This window comes from Oncorhynchus tshawytscha, linkage group LG13, assembly GCF_018296145.1.
Source record: "Oncorhynchus tshawytscha isolate Ot180627B linkage group LG13, Otsh_v2.0, whole genome shotgun sequence".
In the NCBI taxonomy this organism is placed as follows: Eukaryota; Metazoa; Chordata; class Actinopteri; order Salmoniformes; family Salmonidae; genus Oncorhynchus; species Oncorhynchus tshawytscha.
The window spans coordinates 9,786,976-9,812,856 of NC_056441.1; the positions used below are offsets into that span (position 1 = coordinate 9,786,976).

At 46.4% G+C, this 25,881-nt stretch overlaps 1 protein-coding gene across 7 annotated transcripts in view; it reads right to left on the reverse strand.

The window, feature by feature from the left end:
* Nucleotides 1-1,078: 1,078 nt before the first annotated feature.
* LOC112236431 (zinc finger protein 40-like) overlaps nt 1,079-25,881 on the reverse strand; it is a 107,997-nt gene continuing 83,194 nt past the window's right edge. For 5 of the 7 annotated variants that reach the window (XM_042295149.1, XM_042295151.1, XM_042295150.1 and 2 more), the window contains 8 exons: nt 19,017-24,859; nt 18,714-18,850; nt 18,421-18,596; nt 18,176-18,271; nt 13,713-13,799; nt 5,764-6,208; nt 5,575-5,656; nt 1,079-3,198 (listed from right to left, as the gene is read on the reverse strand). In XM_042295149.1, the coding sequence (XP_042151083.1) occupies nt 1,747-3,198; nt 5,575-5,656; nt 5,764-6,208; nt 13,713-13,799; nt 18,176-18,271; nt 18,421-18,596; nt 18,714-18,850; nt 19,017-24,859 (8,318 nt within the window). In that variant the 3' untranslated portion in view covers nt 1,079-1,746. Of the gene's footprint in view, nt 3,199-5,408; nt 5,657-5,763; nt 6,209-13,712; nt 13,800-18,175; nt 18,272-18,420; nt 18,597-18,713; nt 18,851-19,016; nt 24,860-25,881 lie in introns of all 7 variants that reach the window. The other 2 variants (XM_042295153.1, XM_042295152.1) reach the window with 2 other exon arrangements.

A 25,881-nucleotide genomic window follows, 5' to 3' on the forward strand; every position in this document is an offset into this window, starting at 1 on the left:
CATACGTTTTTCCAGCAGCACACTATGATCGATAATGTCAAAAGCTGTACTGAAGTCTAACAAGACAGCCCCCACAATCATTTTATCATCTATTTCTCTCAGCCAATCATCAGTCATTTGTGTAAGTGCCGTGCTTGTTGAGTGTCCTTCCCTATATGTGTGCTGAAAGTCTGTGGTCAATTTGCTTTCTATGAAATAGCATTGCATCTGGTCAAGCACAGAGGTTTGATGCCCCCCTCTGGTCTGGTTTAAGAGATCTGATGTCCTCCTCCCTCTCTGGACCGGTTTAACAGGAGTCTGATGTCCTCCTCCCTCTCTGGTCTGGTTCGACAGATGTTTGATTGTCTGTTGGGTCAATGCCCACCGACATCCTCTCGTTCCTGATGAAAATGATTATTTTCCGTGAAATAAGAAAGCGCTGTTGAGAGCAGCTCTTAGGCTGACTGGAACATGATGTAATACAGAACATTGTGTAACAGTGGATTTGAAGACGTTAACATTGAACTGTTGAGTCTTTTATGTAACCTTTATTTAACTAGGCAAGTCAGTTAAGAACAAATTCTTATTTACAATGACGGCCTACGCCGGCCAAACCCAGACAACGCTGGGCTAATTGTGCACCGCCCCCTATGGGACTCGAACGGTTATGATATAGCCTGGAATTGAACCAGGGTCTGTAGTGACGCCTCTAACAGTGAGATGCAGTGCCTTAGACTGACGCGCCACTCAGGAGCCCAGGCTGTTTACAGTATGATTGAGAGTTGAATTACACGTTGATTTGAAGAAATTGTCAACAATTTGTTTTCATCCATGAACATTCAGTGAAATACTTCAGAGAATGTAATGTACTGTATTTAAAGTCCTGTTCTCAGTGTGGTGTAGATTGAAGTCATGTAGATGGAAAGACTACAGGTCAATGCATAGTAAAAGAAAAATGCATTGAACTACTGTTTAATCATCTAAACAATAATTAGATATTTTTCCCACAATTCAATTTTATTTTAATTTCATTGTATTAAATTGTGGAAACATGATATTTGCATCGGAGACAAACAAAAAAAAAACCTGAATAAAAATGTATGTTTGTAAACAAAGTTTTACTGATACAGTTGATAATAGTGATACTGCAATGAAAAGTTACCATATTACACCTATGGACCTGAACCATCATGGGCACTACATGGAATATACTGTAATAAATAGTTGAACACACCGTCTGTACACAGAAACAATGCCCCAAAATCCATAGAAATGTCCAAGTATAACACATGCATTTTTTTTTTCTCATAAATTTACAATTGACATTAAAACTTTCCAAAATAAAACCGGTAAGGTACATTTTCTTCTATTTAGTTCCATTTCATTGAAATAAAACACAAGCAACTACTGAATTTGTAAGGTATTATTTACAGGTTCCTAAAACAAGCCACTACGAAAAAGGCACAATTGTCTATACAACATGTACAACAACAAAAAATTTGTCTGGAGCTGACAAAGAAGTTAAAAGATCATTAACATAAGCATCTATTGATTGCACATAACAATATGAATGTCAGAAACTGTGCTTTGAATGGTGATTTGCAGAGAAACAAACCCACCCAGAAGTGTTTTCAGTCTTAGAAAGTGACAACCATTACAAAATAAGAACATTGATAAGTAGCCTGGTTAACCAGATTTAACATTGCGATCACCATTGTAAACTCAGCATTCAGTCTGGTTTTAACTAGGCTATTCGGTTGGGGGGTTTCAGGTGGCGATGACCAGTCTGTCCTCATCATCGCTGGATGCTGAGTCATCATTGTAGTTTTCCGTTTCCTGCTGTCGTGAGAGCATCGACTGCCTCCGAGGCGTGACAGGCTCACTGGCTCCCTCTGCTGGAGGATTCTTATCCCCCTCCAGGCCCCTGTCAGGGGCTGGAGCTGGGGCTGGAGCTGGGGCTGGAGCTGGAGCTGGGGCTGGAGCTGGAGCTGAGGCTGGGGCGGGCTGTGCTAGCGATGTTGTTACCCTCTCTTTCTTTTCTGAAGTCTGTGTGTCATCGGAGCCTCTGGAACCTCCGGAACCCCCTGGCCCTGATCTGCTGGACCTGCTGCATGATGATGCCAATTCCTGGGCGAGACTTCCCCTCAGGGTGGCGGTGGGAGGGGAAGCAGCAGACAGACAGCTGACTGAGGGTTCGGTTTCAGTCTGAGAGGAGGGCTGTGGGGTCCGTGGGGCTGCTGGGGCATCGGGGCTGCCCTGCCTCTCAAAGGGTCCGGCGAGGGGACTGAGGCCGGAGAGGGGGCTGAGGGAGGGGATGAGGGTGGGAACGGCGATGTTGAGGATCTGCAGGCCGGGGATGTGGGGGTGGTGGTGGGGGACTGTCCTGCTCTGGGAGGTGGAGGTGTGAGCCAGGACCTGCAGGCCCAAGGTGGCATTGAGCGACAGGCCATGTTGGGATAGCAGCTGGGTGGAGGTCAGGCCTTCTGAGCTGGTCAGGGTCAGAGTCTCCAGACCCATGGACTGCAGCGTGTGGTGGGAGGCCCTGAGGGCCGGTAGACCAGCCACCTGCCCCAGCCCAGTCACCTTCCCCAGCCCAGTCATCTGCCCCAGCCCAGTCACCTGCCCCAGCCCAGTCACCTGCCCCAGCCCAGTCACCTGCTCCAGCCCAGTCACCTGCCCCAGCCCAGTCACCTGCCCCAGCCCAGTCACCTGTCCCAGCCCAGCCACCTGCCCCAGCCCAGCCACCTGCCCAAGGGGGAAGCAGGGCATGATACTACTGATTGGCTCCTGGACCACCAGAGGCTGGTTGACGGGGGATGAGGGACTAACCATACCATCGGGCTCAGGGGAGTTAGAGGTGTTGGGGAATGGGAGGGGGCTGGTGTTCCGGTGGATGACGCTCAAGGCGGGGATGGTGAGCTGGACAGGGCCAGCCTGGATGGGCACGAAGGTGGAATAGGCTGCCAGGCTAGCGGGAACCAGCTGGATGCCCCTCATGGGGACCATGCTGTAGGGGAAGTGTGAGGGCTGCTGGGAGTGCAGAGGCAAGTGGCTGAAGAGGTGGGTGTTGGTCCCCTGTGTGGCCCCTGGTTCTTGGGTCGGGTGCTGGGAAGGAAAGTGCAAGGGGCTGTAGGAAGATGTCTGGAGGCTATAGGAAGAGGTCTGAGTGCTGACATCTGTCCCGACAGGGACACCTGGGTCACTCACTGAAGTGCCATCCTGGGAAAGAACAAAATAAAAACGAGTAATTATGACCTTTACCTACTGCATGACTGATCTGGAAACAGGACCAACACTGAACATACTCCTCATGCCTTTTCACAGGAACAACTCATTGAAAAGACATGAGAAGACGATACATCACATGACCAAAAGTAAGTGGACACCTACTTGTCAAACATCTCATTCCAAAATCAAAAGCATTAATATGGAGTTGGTCCCCCCCTTTGCTGCTATAACAGTCTCCACTTTTCAGGGAAGGCTTTCCAGTAGATGTTGGAACATTGCTGTGGGGATTTGCTTCCATTCAGCCACAAGAGCATTTGTGAGGTTGGGCACTGATGTTGAGCGATTAGGACAGGCTCACATTCATCCCAAAGGTGTTAGATGGGGTTGAAGTCAGGGCTCTGTGCTGGGCAGTCAAGTTCTTCCATACTGATCACAACAATTCATTTCTGTATGGACCTCTCTTTGTGCATGGTGGGGATTGTAATGCTGAAACATTACAATGTTTCCGCCTTGGGTTGTGCCGTGGCGGAGATCTTTGTGGGCTATACTCGGCCTTGTCTCAGGATGGTAAGTTGGTAGTTGAGGATATCCCTCTAGTGGTGTGGGGGCTGTGCTTTGGCAAAGTGGGTGGGGTTATATCCTTCCTGTTTGGCCCTGTCCGGGGGTATCATCGGATGGGGCCACAGTGTCTCCTGACCCCTCCTGTCTCAGCCTCTAGTATTTATGCTGCAGTAGTTTATGTGTCGGGGGGCTAGGGTCAGTTTGTTATATCTGGAGTACTTCTCCTGTCTTATCCGGTGTCCTGTGTGAATTTAGGTATCCTCTCTCAAATTCTCTCTTTCTTTCTCTCTCTCGGAGGACCTGAGCCCTTGGACCATGCCTCAGGACTACCTGGCATGATGACTCCTTGCTGTCCCCAGTCCACCTGGCCATGCTGCTTCTCCAGTTTCAACTGTTCTGCCAGCGGCTATGGAATCCTGACCAGTTCACCGGACGTGCTACCTGTCCCAGACCTATTATTTGACCATGCTGGTCATTTATGAACATTTGAACATCTTGGCCATGTTCTGTTATAATCTCCACCCGGCACAACCAGAAGAGGACTGGCCACCCCACATATCCTGGTTCCTCTCTAGGTTTCTTCCTAGGTTTTGGCCTTTCTATTCAGTTTTTCCTAGCCAACGTGCTTCAACACCTGCATTGCTTGCTGTTTGGGGTTTTAGGCTGGGTTTCTGTACAGCACTTTGAGATATCAGCTGATGTACGAAGGGCTATATAAATACATTTGATTTGAAACAGGAAAGGGCCTTCCCCAAACTGTTGCCACAAAGTTGGAAGCACAGAATCGTCAAAAATGTTATTTTATGCAGTAGCGTTAAGATTTCCCTTCACTGGAACTAAGGGGCCTAGCCCAACCATGAAAAACAGACCCAAACCATTATTCCCCCTCCACCAAACTTTACAGTTGGCACTATGTATTCGGGCAGACGTTCTCCTGGCATCCGCCAAACCCAGATTCGTCTGTAGGACTGCCAGATGGTGAAGCGTGATTCATCGCTCCAGAGAACGCGTCTCCACTGCTCTGGACTCCAATGGCAGCAAGCTTTACACCACTCCAGCCAACACTTGGCATTGCGCATGGTGATCTTAGGCTTGTGTGTGGAGGCTCGGCCATGGAAACCAGTTTCATGAAGCTCCTGACGAATATTTCTTGTGCTGTTGCTTCCAGAGCCAGTTTGGAACTCACTAGTGAGTGTTGCAACCGAGGACAGACAACTTTTACGCGCTGTGTGCTTCAGCACTTGGCGGTCCTGTTCTGTGAGCTTGTGTGGCCTACCACTTTTTGGCTGAACCGTTGTTGCTCCTAGATGTTTCCACATCACAATAACAGCACTTACAGTTGACTGGAGCAGCTCTAGCAAGGCAGAAATTTCACAAACTGTCTTGTTGGAAAGGTGGCGTCCTATGACGGTGCCACGTTATAAGTAACTGAGCTCTTCACTAATGCCATTCTACTGGCAATGTTTGTCTATGGAGATTGCATGGCGGTGTGCTCAATTTTATACAACTGTCTGCAACGAGTGTGGCTGAAATAGCCAAATAATCGAATTTCAAGGGGTGTCCACATACTTTTGTATATATAGTGTATGTGACTAGAAATGAGCCTTTCATCGAAAGCTGATAATCAGAAATACATTCACCTTTTCATTCAGAACAGATTTGCTGAAGTGCCTCGCATAAGGGATTCATAGCAAGGGTATGGAAGGGTATGGGTATGAAAGGGTATGAAAGTACAGAGTGACTGGGATGGAGGGAGGGATGGAGAGAGAGAGGATGGGGGGAGGAGGAGCACATGGTGGGGCTCACCTGGCCGAGCTTGAAGCAGCTCTTGCCCTGTGCGGGGGGACAAGGGGGCACGTCAAAGTCAGGGTAATCGATGGACATCTGCCTGCACGGCGAGACAGGGCTCATCATGGGCACCGACTCTGTGCCAGATGTGTGGGGGGCGGGGAGTAGGGCAAGGGAATGGAGCAGCCTCCGGAGATGGACATATGCCTGCACGGCGAGACAGGGCTCATCATGGGCACCGACTCTGTGCCAGATGTGTGGGGGGGCGGGGAGTAGGGCAAGGGGCTGGAGCAGCCTCCGGAGATTGACATCTGTTTGACCAGGGAGACGGGGCTCAGCATGGGCACGGATTCTGTATATGAGGCATCGTGGGTGTGGCAGTCGGAGTAAGGGGGCTGGGGGAGTGACAGGGCAGCTGGGTGGTGGTGGATGGACAACTGGGCCAGAAGGGAGCTGGGAGGGAGCTCAGCCTGGAGGGAGGAGGGGATGTGCTGGGGGCTGGCTGAGACAGAGGGGTTGGTGGACAGGCCCGACTCAGCCTGGCTGTCATCCTCCTCTTCCTCATTATCATCTTCGTTGTCATCATCAGCACCTTCGGAGTCCTCTCCGTCTGAATCTGGGCGGTCTGTACTGCCCACCTGGCTACGGTCTCCTGGGGAAGAGAGATAGAGGGCTCTTAGTTACCAAGACAGAGAGATAGAGGGCTCTTAGTTACCAAGACAGAGAGATAGAGGGCTCTTAGTTACCAAGACAGAGAGATAGAGGGCTCTTAGTTACCAAGACAGAGAGATAGAGGGCTCTTAGTTACCAAGACAGAGAGATAGAGGGCTCTTAGTTACCAAGACAGAGAGATAGAGGGCTCTTAGTTACCAAGACAGAGAGATAGAGGGCTCTTAGTTACCAAGACAGAGAGATAGAGTTCTCTTAGTTACCAAGACATGGGCTAGAGGGCTCTTAGTTACCAAGACATGGGCTAGAGGGCTCTTAGTTACCAAGACAGAGAGATAGAGGGCTCTTAGTTACCAAGACAGCGGTATATACAGTGGGGCAAAAAAGTATTTAGTCAGCCACCAATTGTGCAAGTTCTCCCACTTAAAAAGATGAGAGAGGCCTGTAATTTTCATCATAGGTACACTTCAACTATGACAGACAAAATGAGAAAAAAATCCAGACAGAGAGATAGAGGGCTCTTAGTTACCAAGACAGAGAGATAGAGGGCTCTTAGTTACCAAGACATGGGCTAGAGGGCTCTTAGTTACCAAGACATGGGCTAGAGGGCTCTTAGTTACCAAGACAGAGAGATAGAGGGCTCTTAGTTACCAAGACAGAGAGATAGAGGGCTCTTAGTTCTCTTAGTTACCAAGACATGGGCTAGAGGGCTCTTAGTTACCAAGACAGAGAGATAGAGTTCTCTTAGTTACCAAGACATGGGCTAGAGGGCTCTTAGTTACCAAGACATGGGCTAGAGGGCTCTTAGTTACCAAGACAGAGAGATAGAGGGCTCTTAGTTACCAAGACAGCGGTATATACAGTGGGGCAAAAAAGTATTTAGTCAGCCACCAATTGTGCAAGTTCTCCCACTTAAAAAGATGAGAGAGGCCTGTAATTTTCATCATAGGTACACTTCAACTATGACAGACAAAATGAGAAAAAAATCCAGAAAATCACATTGTAGGATTTTTAATGAATTTATTTGCAAATTATGGTGGAAAATAAGTATTTGGTCACCTACAAACAAGCAAGATTTCTGGCTCTCACAGACCTGTAACTTCTTCTTTAAGAGGCTCCTCTGTCCTCCACTCGTTATCAGTATAAAAGACACCTGTCCACAACCTCAAACAGTCACACTCCAAAATGGCCAAGACCAAAGAGCTGTCAAAGGACACCAGAAACAAAATTGTAGACCTGCACCAGGCTGGGAAGACTGAATCTGCAATAGGTAAGCAGCTTGGTTTGAAGAAATCAACTGTGGGAGCAATTATTAGGAAATGGAAGACATACAAGACCACTGATAATCTCCCTCGATCTGGGGCTCCACGCAAGATCTCAACCCGTGGGGTCAAAATGATCACAAGAACGGTGAGCAAAAATCCCAGAACCACACGGGGGGACCTAGTGAATGACCTGCAGAGAGCTGGGACCAAAGTAACAAAGCCTACCATCAGTAACACACTACGCCGCCAGGGACTCAAATCCTGCAGTGCCAGACGTGTCCCCCTGCTTAAGCCAGTACATGTCCAGGCCCGTCTGAAGTTTGCTAGAGAGCATTTGGATGATCCAGAAGAAGATTGGGAGAATGTCATATGGTCAGATGAAACCAAAATATAACTTTTTGGTAAAAACTCAACTCGTCGTGTTTGGAGGACAAAGAATGCTGAGTTGCATCCAAAGAACACCATACGTACTGTGAAGCATGGGGGTGGAAACATCATGCTTTGAGGCTGTTTTTCTGCAAAGGGACCAGGACGACTGATCCGTGTAAAGGAAAGAATGAATGGGGCCATGTAACGTGAGATTTTGAGTGAAAATCTCCTTCCATCAACAAGGGCCTTGAAGATGCCGTGACTCCGTGATGTCGTCATGGAGGAGTGGAAGAGGACTTCAGTGGCAACCTGTGAAGCTCTGGTTTACTCCATGCCCAATAAGGTTAAGGCAGTGGTGGAGAATGATGGTGGCCACACAAAACATTGACACTTTGGGTCCAATTTTGACATTTTCACCTAGGGGTGTACTCACTTTTGTTGCCAGCAGTTTAGACATTAATGGCTGTGTGTTGAGTTATTTTGAGGGGACAGCAAATTTACACTGTTATACAAGCTGTACACTCCCTACTTTACATTGTAGCAAAGTGTCATTTATTCAGTGTTGTCACGTGAAAAGATATACTTAAATATTCAAAAATGTGAGGGGTGTACTCACTTTTGAGATATACTGTATATACAGTTGTGGCCAAAAGTTTTGAGAATGACACAAATATAAATTTTCACAAAGTCTGCTGCCTCAGTTTGTATGATGGCAATTTGCATATTCTCCAGAATGTTATGAAGCGTGATCAGATGAATTGCAATTAATTGCAAAGTCCCTCTATGCCATGCAAATGAACTGAATCCCCCCAAAACACTTACACTGCATTTCAGCCCTGCCACAAAAGGACCAGCTGACATCATGTCAGTGATTCTCTCATTAACACAGGTGTGAGTGAGGACAAGGCTGGAGATCACTCTGTCATGCTGATTGAGTTCGAATAACAGACTGGAAGAGCTTCAAAAGGAGGGTGGTGCTTGGAATCATTGTTCTTCCTCTGTCAACCATGGTTACCTGCAAGGAAACACGTGCCATCATCATTGCTTTGCACAAAAAGGGCTTCACAGGCAAGGATATTGCTGCCAGTAAGATTGCACCTAAATCAACCATTTATCGGATCCTCAAGAACTTCAAGGAGAGCGGCTCAATTGTTGTGAAGAAGGCTTCAGGGCACCCAAGAATGTCCAGCAAGCGCAAGGACCGTCTCCTAAAGACAAGCTCTACCATCAATCCTGTGTCAGGCCAACAGTAAAGCATCCTGAGACCATTCATGTGTGGGGTTGCTTCTCAGCAAAGGGAGTGGGCTCACTCACAATTTTGCCTAAGAACACAGCCATGAATAAAGAATGGTACCAACACATCCTCCGAGAGCAACTTCTACCAACCATCCAGGAACAGTTTGGTGACGAACAATGCCTTTCCCCGCATGATGGAGCACCTTACCATAAGGCAAAAGTGATAACTAAGTGGCTCGGGGAACAAAACATAGATATTTTGGGTCCATGGCCAGGAAACTCCCAAGACCTTAATCACATTGAAAACTTGTGGTCAGTCCTCAACAGGCGGGTAGACAAACAGAAACCCACAAATTCTGACAAACTCCAAGCATTGATTATGCAAGAATGGGCTGCCATCAGTCAGGATGTGGCCCAGAAGTTAATTGACAGCATGCCAGGGCGGATTGCAGAGGTTATGAAAAAGAAGGGTCAACACTACTAATATTGACTCTTAATTGTAATTGTCAATAAAAGCCTTTGACACTTATGAAATGCTTGTAATTATACTTCAGTATTCCATAGTAACATCTGACAAAAATATCTAAAGACACTGAAGCAGCCAACTTTGTGGAAATTAATATTTGTGTCATTCTCAAAACTTTTGGCCACGACTAGCCAACATTGATCTGAGACAGCGGTGTCAATATGTTCAGATATTAACCAACATTCACGTGGGGGCTTTGAAAATCAGATATCTGGTACAGACTATATCCATCCCCACTGTAAGAAAGTCTGCCAAGGAATAGCATTAAGACTGGGTACATAATGAGTCTGTCCAAAATGGCACCCTATGTCCTATATAGTGCACTATGTAAGAAATAGGTTTCCATTTGGGATGCACATAGTATTGAAGGACTGGTGATTCACATTCACACCCTTACAGGCCACCACAGGCAGAAGGCAGAAGGATAAAAACAAATATCCTCTCAGTACCGGCCCAGGACCATAGAAAGCTTTTCAGCCTCACTGTCTCTCTCTCTCGTTCTCTCTCTCCCTCATTCTCTCTCCCTCGTTCTCTCTCTCCCTCATTCTCTCTCTCCCTCATTCTCTCTCTCCCTCATTCTCTCTCTCCCTCATTCTCTCTCTCCCTCATTCTCTCTCTCCCTCATTCTCTCTCTCCCTCATTCTCTCTCTCCCTCATTCTCTCTCTCTCATTCTCTCTCTCCCTCATTCTCTCTCTCTCTCATTCTCTCTCTCTCTCATTCTCTCTCTCTCTCTCATTCTCTCTCTCTCTCGTTTCTCTCTCTCCTCGTTCTCTCTCTCTCTCTCTCCTCGTTCTCTCTCTCTCTCGTTCTCTCTCTCTCGTTCTCTCTCTCTCTCTCGTTCTCTTCTCTCTCTCTCTCGTTCTCTCTCTCTCTCGTTCTCTCTCTCTCTCTCGTTCTCTCTCTCTCGTTCTCTCTCTCTCTCGTCTCTCTCTCGTTCTCTCTCTCTCTCGTTCTCTCTCTCTCTCTCGTTCTCTCTCTCGCTCTCGTTTTCTCTCGCTCTCGTTCTTCTCTCTCGCTCTCGTTCTTCTCTCTCGCTCTCTCGTTCTCTCTCTCGCTCTCTCGTTCTCTCTCTCGTTCTCTCTCTCGTTCTCTCTCTCTCTCTCTCGTTCTTCTCTCTCTCTCTCGTTCTCTCTCTCTCTCGTTCTCTCTCTCTCTCTCTCGTTCTCTCTCTCTCTCGTTCTCTCTCTCTCTCGTTCTCTCTCTCTCTCTCTCTCTCGTTCTCTCTCTCTCTCGTTTCTCTCTCTCTCGTTTCTCTCTCTCGCTCTCGTTCTCTCTCTCTCTCGTTCTCTCTCTCTCGCTCTCTCTCTCTCTCGTTCTCGTCTCTCTCTCTTCTCGTTCTCTCTCTCTCTCTCTCGTTCTCTCTCTCTCGTTCTCGTTCTCTCTCTCTCTTTCTCGTTCTCTCTCTCTCTCTCGTTCTCTCTCTCGTTCTCTCTCTCTCTCTCTTCTCTCTCTCTCTCTTGTTCTCTCTCTCTCTCGTTCTCTCTCTCTCGTTCTCTCTCTCTCTCTCTCTCTCTCGTTCTCTCTCTCTCTCTCGTTCTCTCTCTCGTTCTCTCTCTCTCGTTCTCTCTCTCTCTCGTTCTCTCTCTCTCGTTCTCTCTCTCTCTCGTTCTCTCTATTGACGTCTTCCTGTCTCACGTTCTTCTCATCTCTCTCCTCCTTTCTACCTCTCTCCCTCTCTTCCTCTCCATCTATCATTATCTCTTCCTCTCTCTTCCTTTCTCTCTCCCGCTCTCCATTTGTGTAAAATTAGACACAGCAATTACCCCTCCCTAAATGCTGCCTGTGCATGCCGCCCACATGCCTCCCAGTAAAGAGGAGAACAAGCTGGATTTAGAATGTCTAACTAGGACCCTAGCAGTGACATCACAATGCAGACCGTGACAGTCGACATTTCATAGTGGCGCATAGTCATTATCAGGACAACTATCAAAAGGAATGTCGAAGGGTGATTCTGTTGCTAGAGGCATAGGAGAGAGAGAAGTGGTGGATTCACCCTGATGATGATACATTGGGCTTCTGTCCGAGCGCGAATGTGTCTGTGTGAGGCGTTATCCAGTTACACACACTGTAGGAGTCTGAAACCCACAGTGTCTCTTGATTTAAATCAAAATGACAGGGAAGACATGGAGTGTAAACAGCCACCTCTTAAACAAAAGCTGTTTCATAAACCTTCCTAATCAAATTCACATTTTGTGTTATAAACAAAGGCTTTAACCGGAGTTAGCTAATCCCAGTTTAGCTAGGGGATCTGTGTGGATTAAGAGATTTGACACTGAAAGTGAAAAAAATCTAAAATATTACTAGAAATCTGTAATAACCTTTTGACCTAAGAGGAATGTGTTTATTCCTGTTTGCTTTATGCTCTCAATGAGAGCGCTGATGAATGGGCTTCATAACAGTCACCCCAGCACATACGTCAGTACACCTGTGTGTTTTACAGACCCTGTGGTGAACTCCCATTATAAACAGGCAGAACTACTATGTATGTCTTCCGAGAACATACGCCCCTATGTCAGTGTGTATTACAGACCCTGTGGTGAACTCCCATTATAAACAGGCAGAACTACTATGTATGTCTTCCCAGAACATACGCCCTGACATCACTATGCCTGTGTGTATTACAGACCCTGTGGTGAATTCCCATTATAAACAGGCAGAACTACTATGTATGTCTTCCCAGAACATGGTCAGTGTGTATTACAGACCCTGTGGTGAACATCCCATTATAAACTCCCATTATAAACAGGCTGAACAACTATGTATGTCTTCCCAGAACATACGCCCCTATGTCAGTGTGTATTACAGACCCTGTGGTGAACTCCCATTATAGAACCTTATGTATGTCTTCCCAGAACACATCTATGTCAGTGTGTATTACAGACCCTGTGGTGAATTCCCATTATAAACAGGCAGAACAACTATGTATGTCTTCCCAGAACATACGCCCTATGTCAGTGTGTATTACAGACCCTGTGGTGAACTCCCATTATAAACAGGCAGAACAACTATGTATGTCTTCCCAGAACATACGCCCTGACGTCAGTGTGTATTACAGACCCTGTGGTGAACTCCCATTATAAACAGGCAGAACTACTATGTATGTCTTCCCAGAACATACGTGTATTACCCTGTGTCAGTGTGTATGTCTACAGACCCTGTGGTGAACTCCCATTATAAACAGGCAGAACTACTATGTATGTCTTCCCAGAACAATGTCAGTGTGTATTACAGACCCTGTGGTGAACTCCCATTATAAACAGGCAGAACTACTATGTATGTCTTCCCAGAACATACGCCCTGACGTCAGTGTGTATTACAGACCCTGTGGTGAACTCCCATTATAAACAGGCAGAACTACTATGTATGTCTTCCCAGAACATATGCCCTGACATCATTGTAATTACAGACCCTGTGGTGAACTCCCATTATAAACAGGCAGAACTACTATGTATGTCTTCCCAGAACATACGCCCTATGTCAGTGTGTATTACAGACCCTGTGGTGAACTCCCATTATAAACAGGCAGCTATAATGTATGTCTTCCCAGAACATACGCCCCTATGTCAGTGTGTATTACAGACCCTGTGGTGAACTCCCATTATAAACAGGCAGAACTACTATGTATGTCTTCCCAGAACATATGCCCTGACATCAGTATGCCTGTGTGTATTACAGACCCTGTGGTGAACTCCCATTATAAACAGGCAGAACAACTATGTATGTCTTCCCAGAACATATGCCCTGACATCAGTATGCCTGTGTGTATTACAGACCCTGTGGTGAACTCCCATTATAAACAGGCAGAACAACTATGTATGTCTTCCCAGAACATATGCCCTGACATCAGTATGCCTGTGTGTATTACAGACCCTGTGGTGAATTCCCATTATAAACAGGCTGAACAACTATGTATGTCTTCCCAGAACATATGCCCTGACATCAGTATGCCTGTGTGTATTACAGACCCTGTGGTGAACTCCCATTATAAACAGGCTGAACAACTATGTATGTCTTCCCAGAACATATGCCCTGACGTCAGTACGCCTGTGTGTTTTACAGTACAGTGGGTGGATGCTGATATGTGAAGTACCCGAGTCTTCTGTATCCTGGTCCTCCACACCCATCTCCATACACTTCTTACTGTGTGCCTTGGACTTCATATGCTTGGTCAGATTCCCTGTGGGAAGAGATTCAGGTTTATTAGAAACATCAAAAGAAAAGAAAATACAATTGTATTTGTCACATGGGCCAAATACAACTGGGGTAGACTTTAGCAGTGAAATGCTTGCTTACTAGCAGAGTAAAATATAATAATATTTTATTTGTAACATCAATGCCATAGCAACAATATAAAATGAGATGCTCTTTAAAAGTTGAGGAGCACTCTGAAATGAAAACCTAAAATCACATAGTAACCTACTTACGGATAAGGGGTTTATTTTAAAAACATTTTGGAAGGTTTGTTGAGGTGGGAGGGGCTTACACAGCACAGGAGGAGCTTACGTAAGACTGAGAACACTTTGTGTCCCAAATGGCACTCTATTCCCTTTAAAGTGCACTATTTTTGACTAGGGCCCATAGGACTCTGGTTAAAAGTAGTGCACTATGTAGGGACTAGAGCGCCATATGAGACAAAGGCACGGTCTCTGGGCAGACAGCATGTAAATGGGTGAGTAAAGGGAATGTGGGATGTTGTGCTGACACGGAGTTATGTTACTGTTCTGCAGTGTTGCGTGTGTAGACGGAACGGTGAATCGTACCGTCATTTATTAAGAGATGGAAAGAGACAAAGTCTTAAAAGCGACCTAGGTTTATAACAGGGAAAAGATTAGAGCGAAACTCAGCGGAAATTAAAAAGCGCCTTGAAATGTAGGAATTGAGTAATTTAAGTGGAATTATATGCCCTCATTCTAAATGAACTATCCTTCAATTTCATTGAACAGTGTGTAAATTGGGCTCACAATACGTGTTTCCTTGTCCAACAAACATATCAACAGTGTTTTCAGTGCATACAGTTGTCAGTTACTGGTAGACGATCAAACAAAAAGTAGCTGTCGAGTTAAATGTTCACACTTTTTATTTATTAATTTTTTTTTTTAACCTTTATTTAACTAGGCAAGCCAGTTAAAAACAAATTCTTATTTTCAATGACGGCCTAGGAACAGTGGGTTAACTGCCTGTTCAGGGGCAGAACGACAGATTTTTAAAAATTAATTAATTTCCTCGCCAATTTCGTGGTATCCAATTGTTAGTAGTTACTGTCTTGTCTCATCGCTACAACTCCCGCAAGGACTCGGGAGAGGCGAAGGTCGAGAGTCATGCTAGGCTACCTGCTGGTTACTAGTCCAACGCTCTAAACACTAGGCTACCTGCTGGTTACTGGCCCAACAATCTAACCACTAGGCTACCTGCTGGTTACTAGTCCCAACGCTCTAAACACTAGGCTACCTGCTGGTTACTAGTGCAATGCTCTAACCAATAGGCTACCTGCTGGTTACTAGTCCCAATGCTCTAACCACTAGGCTACCTGCTGGTTACTAGTCGCAATGCTCTAACCACTAGGCTACCTGCTGGTTACTAGTGCAACGCTCTAACCACTAGGCTACCTGCTGGTTACTAGTGCAACGCTCTAACCACTAGGCTACCTGCTGGTTACTAGTGCAACGCTCTAACCACTAGGCTACCTGCTGGTTACTAGTGCAACGCTCTAACCACTAGGCTACCTGCTGGTTACTAGTCCAACGCTCTAAACACTAGGCTACCTGCTGGTTACTGGCCCAACAATCTAACCACTAGGCTACCTGCTGGTTACTGGCCCAACAATCTAACCACTAGGCTACCTGCTGGTTACTAGTGCAACGCTCTAACCACTAGGCTACCTGCTGGTTACTAGTGCAACGCTCTAACCACTAGGCTACCTGCTGGTTACTAGTGCAACGCTCTAACCACTAGGCTACCTGCTGGTTACTAGTGCAACGCTCTAACCACTAGGCTACCTGCTGGTTACTAGTGCAACGCTCTAACCACTAGGCTACCTGCTGGTTACTAGTGCAACGCTGCTAACCACTAGGCTACCTGCTAACCACTAGGCTACCTGCTGGTTACTAGTGCAACGCTCTAACCACTAGGCTACCTGCTGGTTACTAGTGCAACGCTCTAACCACTAGGCTACCTGCTGGTTACTAGTGCAACGCTCTAACCACTAGGCTACCTGCTGGTTACTAGTCCAACGCTCTAACCACTAGGCTACCTGCTGGTTACTAGTCCAACGCTCTAACCACTAGGCTACCTGCTGGTTTACTAGTCCAACTGCTGGTTCTAACCACTAGGCTACCTGCTGGTTACTAGTCCCAACGCTCTAACCACTAGGCTACCTGCTGGTTACTAGTGCAACGCTCTAACCACTAGACTACCTGCTGGTTATTAGTCCAACGCTCTAACCACCAGGCTACCTGCTGGTTATTAGTCCAACGCTCTAACCACTAGGCTACTTGCTGGTTACTGGCCCAACAATCTAACCACAAGGCTACCTGCTGGTTACTAGTCCAACGCTCTAACAAATAGGCTACATGCTGGTTACTAGTCCAATGCTCTAACCACTAGGCTACCTGCTGGTTACTGGCCCAATGCTCTAATCACTAGACTACCTGCTGGTTACTAGTCCAACGCTCTAACCACTAGACTACCTGCTGGTTACTAGTCCAACGCTCTAACCACTAGGCTACCTGCTGGTTACTAGTCCAACGCTCTAACCACTAGACTACCTGCTGGTTACTGGCCCAACGCTCTAATCACTAGACTACCTGCTGGTTACTGGCCCAACGCTCTAACCACTAGGCTACCTGCTGGTTACTGGCCCAATGCTCTAACCACTAGGCTACCTGCTGGTTACTAGTCCAACGCTCTATCCATTAGGCTACCTGCCGCCCACTTTACATTAACATATACAGTATATTATACCTTACATTTAAAAAGGTTCATAGTTCAAAGTTCATAATAATTCATTTTTAGATATTACTGATTTATAAATCTGTAATAGACAGCTTTAAGACATTAGTTATTGTAAACCAAAAGGTGTAAAGCAAGGCGGCACGGTCCGGTACGGCGTTCCGGCAAAATGAATAGTAGTGGGTAAGCCGTACGTTCTATCACAATTACAACATGCCAAAAAAAACGATAAGTTATTACACTATTAACAGTACTGCATGTCAGACAACTAGCTAATTGACTGGAAACCGTGTGGAATACGCTTCAAATTGCATAGGCAGTGGGTCTATAAGGCCTGGGGAAGCTTTCCCTAAAGTAAATAGAATTAAATTGCCAAAAGCATATAGCCTAATTAGCTTACTCCTGTCTATGAAGAAATAAATAAAACATTCAAAACAGGCTACTACCTCAGAAAGCATGATTTGGCCACAGAGGACCATTAGCTTCTTTAAAAAAAAGAAAAGTGGATCATTTTAAATCCCATAGCCTAGTCAGAAGGGCCCTCAATTTGGGCAGAACGCGCTGCAAATACCAAATAGATGATTGTTGAGTTGCGACTGTCAGTGAAAAGCAGACAGATGCAGCCAGGCGTATCGCAATATTTAAAAATACAAATCACGAAAAAACAGTTTGGAAAGCAAATGGCTATTGCTGTAAAGAGATGACAATGAAAAGCCTCCAATCTGTCTTTTAGTTATCAAAATTCCTGACTTAATTGAGCAAACAGTAGCCTGTCTTATTGGTGTCAATGGAGAACATCGGCCATATCCTCGGTGAGTGTGTCACTGTCTTTATCAATGGATCAGTGCCACTTTTGTTCGTTTTTGGACAATCATTTCCTCCTCCAGATGAGATGGAAGTCATGTTGTATTTGTGTCTCCTCTTTCCGTAGACCGATTATATGGATTAGACAAAATCATTTTTATTGATCTGTTTGTTTGTCAGCGTCAGCATAGTAGGCTACCCTGTAATTTTTGTAGTATAAAAATAAATGTGTGGGCACACTTGGGTGTCCTGTACCTGTACCTGCAAATAAATTCATTAAAAAACCTACAATGTGATTTTCTGGATATTTTTTCTCATTTTGTCTGTCATAGTTGAAGTGTACCTATGATAAAAATTACAGGCCTCTCTCATCTTTTTAAGCGGGAGAACTTGCACAATTGGTGGCTGACTAAATACTTTTTTGCCCCACTGTATACACAAAAGTACAACTAGTGGATTCGGGTTTCCATGGCTAAGCAGTTTGTCTGAGCTGTTTTTCATGGTTCGGGCTAGGCCCCTTAGTTCCAGTGAAGGGAAATCTTAACACTACAGCATACAATGACATTATAGACAATTCTGTGCTTCCAACTTCGTGGTACCAGTTTGGGGAAGGCCCTTGCCTGTTTCAACATGACAATGCCACCGTTCACGAAGCGAGGTCCATACAGAAATAGTTGGTTGAGATCTTTGCGGAAGAACTTGACTGGCCTGCACAGAGCCCTGACCTCAACCCCATCGAACACCTTTGGGATGAATTAGAATGCCGACTGCAAGCCAGGCCTAATCGCCCAACATCAGTACCTGACTTCACGAATGCTCTGGTGTATGAATGGAAGCCAGTCCCCCGCCAGCGATGTTCCAACATCAAGTGGAAAGCCTTTCCCAGAAGAGTGGAGGCTGTTATAGCAGCAAAGAAGGGACCGACTCCATATTAATGCCCATGATTTTAGAATGAGATGTCCACATACTTTTGGTCACGTAGAGTTAACAGCTATTGATTCGTTTATTATAAGCCAGACCACGATACTGCTGCCGTCAGCACTGACCTTTAGTCTTGAAGGAGAAGTTGCAGTGGGTGCAGTGATAGGGCCGTACGTCAGAGTGGGTGCGGATGTGTTTACGGAGCATGCTGGGCTTCTTGCAACGGATCCCACACTCCTCACAGATGTATTTACCACGACCCCGCCCACGCACGTACACATACTCTTCGTTAGATTTGAATCTGCACGGTTGACAGAAGAGATGAGAAATAATCAGTGTATTAACCAAACAACTAAAATCCTTATATTATTTAATCAAATAAATGTGAAATATTTTGAATATGGCTGGGATTACATACCCTCCATCAAATATCTTGACTCTCCGTGGCTCTAGTTTGGATGCAGAAGAATCCTTGTCTGATTCACTGCTCACCTGAGTCTCAGGTTTCACTTTGCTGTTATTCTCAGTTGTTAGAGACTTCTGATGCTTTAGGACCTAGGGAGTATGTTGATATGAGAAAATAGCTAAGATAATGTGATAATGTGATAACAAGGCCCCTTCACAAATTTTTCATCATAAAATTATGGATCAAATTGATTAAGAATTAGAACATTGAACACTGATAATACAAATACAAATAAATGTGCAAAATGGCTGTAACCTTAGGCATGACGTCTTTCAGCTTGCTTGAATATGCCAAGATGTCTGATTTCATACTTGTCGTTATGGCCTCTGTGTAGTGTATTTTCTTTGAGTTCTGCTTGGAGTTGAAGAGAGACATCACCACCTTGGTGGGCAGACCCAGTGGGTGGGGGTTGTTGGGGCTCACTGCCCAGGTGGAGTAGGCCGAGATCTTCTGGTCCATCTGGGGAACATGCAGAGGCTTCCTCTTCATCAGGTAACACCAGGTGAAGGTGGTGGTAGTTTTCAGGCTGGGGAAAGTCAGGCGGTGGCTGTCTCGTGTGTTGACCACAGATACAGATGAGGCCAGTTTCACCTGTCCATGGAAAGTCGAGGGTCTAATGGGAGACTTGGCAGGGGGCAATTTCTGTTCCTCGCTCTTGTCTTGAGGCTTCAGGCAGTCGTTCGCTGGCACGGAGGAGACGTGACTTCCTAGAGAGGTGGTTAATGCAAAGCTTGGCTGTAATTGAGCAACTACAGTAGATGGTTCATCCTGTCCGGTGCTTTCAGGTGTCATAGTCTTGCGGTTATTAGGAGTCTGGGCATTCTTTTCATCCTCTGGTTTCTTGTGTTGCAGTGGGGGAGCCATAGTTTCAATGGGACTGTCTGCTGATTCAGTGGCGCACACCTGCCGGACTAGCATTAGCTTCCGTTGCCTAGTCACCTCTGCCATGTTGGAGTTCAGGTAGTTGACGGACCTGCCGTCAGTGAGGCATGCCGCACCATGTTCATCCTTTGCTCGCTTCTGATGTTTTTCCATGGCAATGTCCAAGCTATTGGCAGGGGAGAGCATTCTCTTGCTTGAGGCAATGGGCTCCTGTTGTGGACAGAGGGTCACAGCTGCCATTTTCTGGGTGCAGTGTAAGGAGCCCAGGGAGGGAGCTATGTGAGTTTCACCAAAATGGTTCTGGGTATTGGAAACTAAACTGTGTTTTACTTGAAGGCCAGCAGATGCTGGAGGCCTGTCCTTGTTCATATCTGGTACAGTCTTTGTGTCCGTATCTACAACATGAAGGTTGTAGAGGCTGCCTTTACTGGCCACAGAGGGGGAAGGGTGCATCAGCTCATGGGTTATCAGGATCTGTGGCAATTGGGGCGCACTTGGCTGGTTTTGAGAAGGTCGGATGTTTTGTAGGCCTAAAGGCAATACTATCGACTGTGTCTTATTCCCTACAATCTGATGACAGGGTTGTGCCACATAGACATTGTGGAGAACATCTGAAGACTTTGACACACTTTGCATCCGGTTGGCAATGGGTATTGTTAAGACGGGCATGGTTGTCTGAGTACCCTGTGTGGAAGAGTATGTTTTGCTTGATCTCAGAGCAGGACACCGCAGTTGGTACTTGGGTACAAAGCTTTTCTTGTCTTGACAGTCAGCAGACTTGCTCTGAGCATCTTCTTGGCTGATCATGACATTAACTGCAGATTGCTGGCGATTTTGGCATGTATGAACTCTCGATGTTAGGTGCCAAGGGTGTGGAAGACCATGAACTTGAGGCAGTTGACTTTGGCTGCCCAGGTTAATGCTTTGCACCATTTTTTCATTGTGCTGCAGGAGAGTTTCTCCAGAATGCAAAATAAAAGGTTGGGCAATGGGAGGATTGTTGGCAGTCTGTTGCATCTGTTGAGGCCTCTGCTGAGATATAGAGATTACAGTGGGGAGCCTCTGGACAGCGATGGCATGATTCCCGACATGTTGCGGACTCTCCGGCCCAATCTTTAAAGACATCTGGCGAACCAGTGGCCCCCTTCGCCTTTCAATGAGAGGTACATGTGGAGACGAGGAGGTTTGAGCACTCTTTCGCAGTTCCATTGGTGACATTGACCTGTTGGGTGGCAGAGACCTGCTGGGAGACCCACTGCCACAGTCGAAGGACTTGCTGCGATAGTCGCAAGATATCTCCACTGAGGGTTGAGTGCAACTGATCTGTTCTGAGGCAGCACGTCTCATCATGCCAGGGACCCCTAGGGTGTTGAAGGCTATTGGTAGCCCTTGAAGCTCACAGATTTTGTTGGCACATTCTCCTCTGGAGGGGCTCTCAGACCTGAATGGCTCGTCCCAGTCGAAGGAGGCTGATACGCTGGAACATCTTGACAGGCTACTGTCCCTGCTGAGGCTTCGAGACAGTGAGGACTCGAAGCTGGATTCTCCAGAGGAGTGCTCCATCTGAGCCAGACGGATTCTCTTCTTCTTGGGTGGAAGCTTCTCTGTGGGTAGCTTAGACAGGCTCTCGCTCCTCTGGGGCCAGTTGAATGTATCTGCAGCCTTTTCCCCTTGCTCAGTGCTATGACCGTCATGCTCCCGATCAGGTTCCTCTGTGACCAGGATTTCAGGAATGTTGTTTTGGCGAACCAGGCGAGACTGCTGGACAGCAGCGCAGCTCTCAGCCACTGCTGCTAATGTGCAGTCAACACGGTTTTCCATCCCTCCCTGGTTGGCACATTTAGGTATGGACATCTTTTCATGATAGCTCTCTAATGAAAGATTGGCTGTAGCATCTGCCTTAGTTTTTCCTGTGCTATGGCCATCTTTGTCCAGGAAATCAACTGGAGAGGCTCTGTCAATAGATTCAGAGATCTCAAATGAATTGGGCCTGCTCAGAGAGTTGGTATGTCTGATAACTGATGTACCGCTGCCTTGCCTCTGTAGGTCGCCTCTTTCTTTACCAGAGGTGTTAACCTGGGTTTCTCTGATCGGTGACAGTCTTGATTCTGTTGCATCTGTAACTCCTGCTATTAGCTGTATTTGAGGTATTTGTGGTGGGTTGCTTTTAGGCAGTAGATCAACCATGATAGAGTGCTGAGAAAATGTCCGACCTGAACTGGCTGTTGATAGTTGGCAAGAATCAAAACTAACAGAGCATGGGGGATTGGTGTCAGTTGGTGATTGGTCATCATCGTCACCAACACTCTTCATTTTCCTTCTTTTTCTAATTGATTGCTGTTGGTCCATTATGCCTGAAATACCTGTTGTTCTGGGGACTAATGGCTGCTGCATGCCACGCTGAAAAACATCCAGCTCAGTCTCTCTGACAGACATCAGCTTGTTTTTCGGACCATGAAGTTCTGAACAATAGAATTTCTTGTGATTTTCAAAGTTTTCTAGTTTTCGGTACCGGTTACGACAGGTCTCACACTCATACATTGTGCCTTTGCTCTGCTGAGGCTTTCGGTTTGGGTCTTGTGCATGCTCAAAAGACCTGCTCTTTTGCATTGTCACAGTGGAAACGCTAGAACCATGGTAACCTTCATCCATGGAACGGACTGATGTAAGGACCTCACTTGTGGAGAAATGTTCCACTGCTACTTGCCGTACAAGGGTACGAGAATGTATTGCTGGATTTGGGGTAGAGGGAGCAGATGAAAACACATCATCGTTTAAGGAACTCATTTTTTCATCAAAAGACTGGCAGATCCGTAGTATGTGGGGTTGTTGGGTAACGTTTGGTGGGAGACCCGAGTGCCCTGGAGTTGTGGGCATAGAATGACTTCTTGTTATTGGTAAACAGTCCATCGGTGGATACTGATTAGGAACAGACAATAGCCATACTGGCTTAGAGTTTTCTGTAGGGGTGAATGGGGACTTGGGTATGTCTGAGCTGGAACTTGATCTTCTCGCCATTGGTTTAAGGTCAAACTGAAAAGAGTCTTTAAATATATAAGATTTGGGGGAGTCTATGCTACCTCTCCTGGAAAGAGAAGTCCTTCTTGGTTTGACACTGTCCAGCTGTTTGTCGTCAACCACTGCCTCATTGTCTGATATTAACTTTGAGATCCGTTCTTCGAGAGAGAGTGCTTTTGTTACTAATGGTGGACGCATTTGTCCTTGCACAACATGTGGCTTCTCCACGGAAGCCACATTCATAACAGTGGCAACCACTGCAGGGAGATTAGGAAGTGCATTTTTGGTGACATCCATGCCTGTTGGTGGGGTTAGCTTTACAAAGGGACTCGGGGGACTCATGGCCTGGTCTGCGCTTTCAGAACGTGAGAAATACCCAGAGTCTGTGCTGCCTAAACTGCGGGGACTAAGCAGACACTTGCCCTGCTGCTGCTGAGAAAAGTCTGTGGCCTGCTGCCTTTGAAGCAGACCATGTCCGCCTCCTGGTGGGGACCTACACTGTTGATCCTCATCCTCACTTCTTGCATCCTGCAGGGGGATTGTGCAATCCACCTCTTTCAAGGACGACAGGACAGTGATACTGGATCTTAGATGTGCCGTTTGGAAGTCCCTTTGCCTTTGGGCAGTAGCCTGCTCAGGGGTACAGTCTGCGACTCTTGGACTGTCCGCCCGCTGAGGCGAGACATTAACAGGATAGACGACTACTTTCGGGAGGCCAGCTGTCCCTTTGGACTCGTAGCTCCTCTGACTCGTCGTTGGTTTAAGCGTTTCGAAAACAGCCGATAGGTCCCCTGCATCCACATGGTTGCCTTGTGTTGTGCCTGCACTCTGCAAACTGCTCTCAGAGAATGCTGCAACACTGCCTTGTGACGAGTCAGGGTCCAGGTCCGCTGTGCTACTTTCCTCATCACTGTCCCCGCTTTCCTCTACATCTGAATGTGTTCCGGGTGCTTTGTCAGACTCCACAGAGAGGGACCCACTTCCGGAGTCGGAACGTGCCACAAGCCCCAGTTTTATTGCGTGAGCATGGGATTTCTTATGCTTGTACAGATTGCTCTTGGTCTTGAATGAGAAGCCACATGTAACACATGGGTAGGGACGTTCTCCTGTGTGGGACCTGATGTGCTTGAGGAGCACACTAGGCTTTGCACATGCCCGACTGCAGTATTCACACACATACTTCCCCTGCTTCTTAGGCTTCTGGTGCTTTGGGGAGATGCTACACATCTGTTCAAGACCAAAGTTTACAACTGTGGCCATATGGACTGGGTTGTAACCAGGTGTAACAGGGACTTGAATGGTACTGGGGACACTGGCAGATAGGGACTGGCATGTGTGGACCACCGGTGGCTGGCTCTTGGGTAAGGAATTGGAGCCAGATGGAATAGGTGTATGAGTACGGGCAGCGGAGGGCCCAGTACTGAAGCTCATTTGTAGAACAGGCTTTTCCCGGTTGCTGAAATACTGTGTAGCATGCTGTGAATTCTGCAAGGCAGTAGCCTGGGTAGAGGCCTGCATGGTGGTGTAGCTCTCTTGTTTATTTACAAAGTAAGTTTGCAAATGGCCAGGCTGAGTTTGGAGTCCAAAATGTACAGCTGGCATAGCATTCAATTCACTAATAAACTGGGCAGAAAGGGTTTGACTTGGTTCTCCAACAGATGTGACTGGAACATGTGTGTTTCTTTCTGCCAAGGAGCTGAAATCTGATTCCATAGCCTTGAGCAAGACCTCAAGTGGAGCGCTGGTGTGGTAAGTAGCGTCACCTTCACATCCAGTTTCGATGCTCTTACGGTCCTTGAGCTGCTCAGATTCCCCAACACCAGAGGCAGACCCCTCTTTACCACTGACCGGATCAAGAGACTGTGGCTTTGAGGAAGCCACTTCCCTCTGCTTCAGCCTATCACTGTCAATGGATGATGTCACTCCCTCAGAGGATTCAGCAACAGGCCGAAGGTACTCCGTATCTCTGTTCCGGCTTGGTGAGCTGGCAGGGTTTCGAGAGGGGCTGTCGGGATTGGAGCAGGAGTTCACAGCCTCCTTGGACGAGGTACCTTGGAGTGTTGCCACAGAGGTCTTGGACTGTAAGGGCTTCTTCACAGGAGATTTGGGTATTTTCTTCAGCTGGTTCTCTGTCACAACCTTTTTCCTCTTCAGTCCCTTTATGTTATCTGCACTTGTTCGACCACACTCATTGATCCCTGTGAAGCAAACAAAAAAAGAAATTAACATTATTATTGAAATAATATTAAAACCTAAATAAATTTAAAAACTTAATAAATATTAAAATAAAAATGATAGTTTCTGCAAAAATAAAAAATATTCCCATATGCTATGAGGATCTTCACTGAGAATAGACATGATTCCCTGCTATGAGATTCACCAACCAGATAAAAATCTGGTTTTGGTCTGTGTTAGAAAAATGACCCTGCCAACTGTGCTACCAAGCATCAGTTTCTTGATCAATTGGAAGTGAAGTTCATTACGTCCTCAATGTATGGAATTCCTCTCACATTTTTCTGACAGTCTCATTAAATAATGTTGTGTTGCAGGCATATTCCTAATTTATTTTTTATCCTGCACAAAAATATTCAGAACATGATAATCCATTTTTTATTTTATTTTACCTTTATTTAACCAGGCAAGTCAGTTAAGAACAAATTCTTATTTTCAATGACGGCCTAGGAACAGTGGGTTAACTACCTGTTCAGGGGTAGAACGACAGATTTGTACCTTGTCAGCTCGGGGGTTTGAACTTGCAACCTTCCGGTTACTAGTCCAACGCTCTAACCACTAGGCTATTTCACAAAATAAAACGAATCATCATCATCACCACCACAGCAATGTTTACAGAACCAGTTGCATTAAGTATCCGTCTTTCTACCACAAAGATAAATGTCTGTACTCTACCTGTGTATCAGTGTTTTTAAGGCTTGCAGCAAATCACTGTCTGTGTCTGTCGGTCGTTCAGTAAAAACCTCTTGTCCTCAACACCAACTCTAGCCAAGCTTTACCCGCTCGCTGCCTTTCGTTTCGAACAGCTCCACAGATGAGGCTTTGTGTTTTGGGCTCTGGACGTTCTCCTGTGTGTCTGTAGCCACTGAGGCCCACGCATCAATACAGTATGTTTAAAACCCACCCTTTCCTCCCACCCTCTGCCTTTCTTTCTCGCTCTCTCTTCCCCTCTTCGTCTCTCCCACTCTTTTTCAAAACATCCCTTACC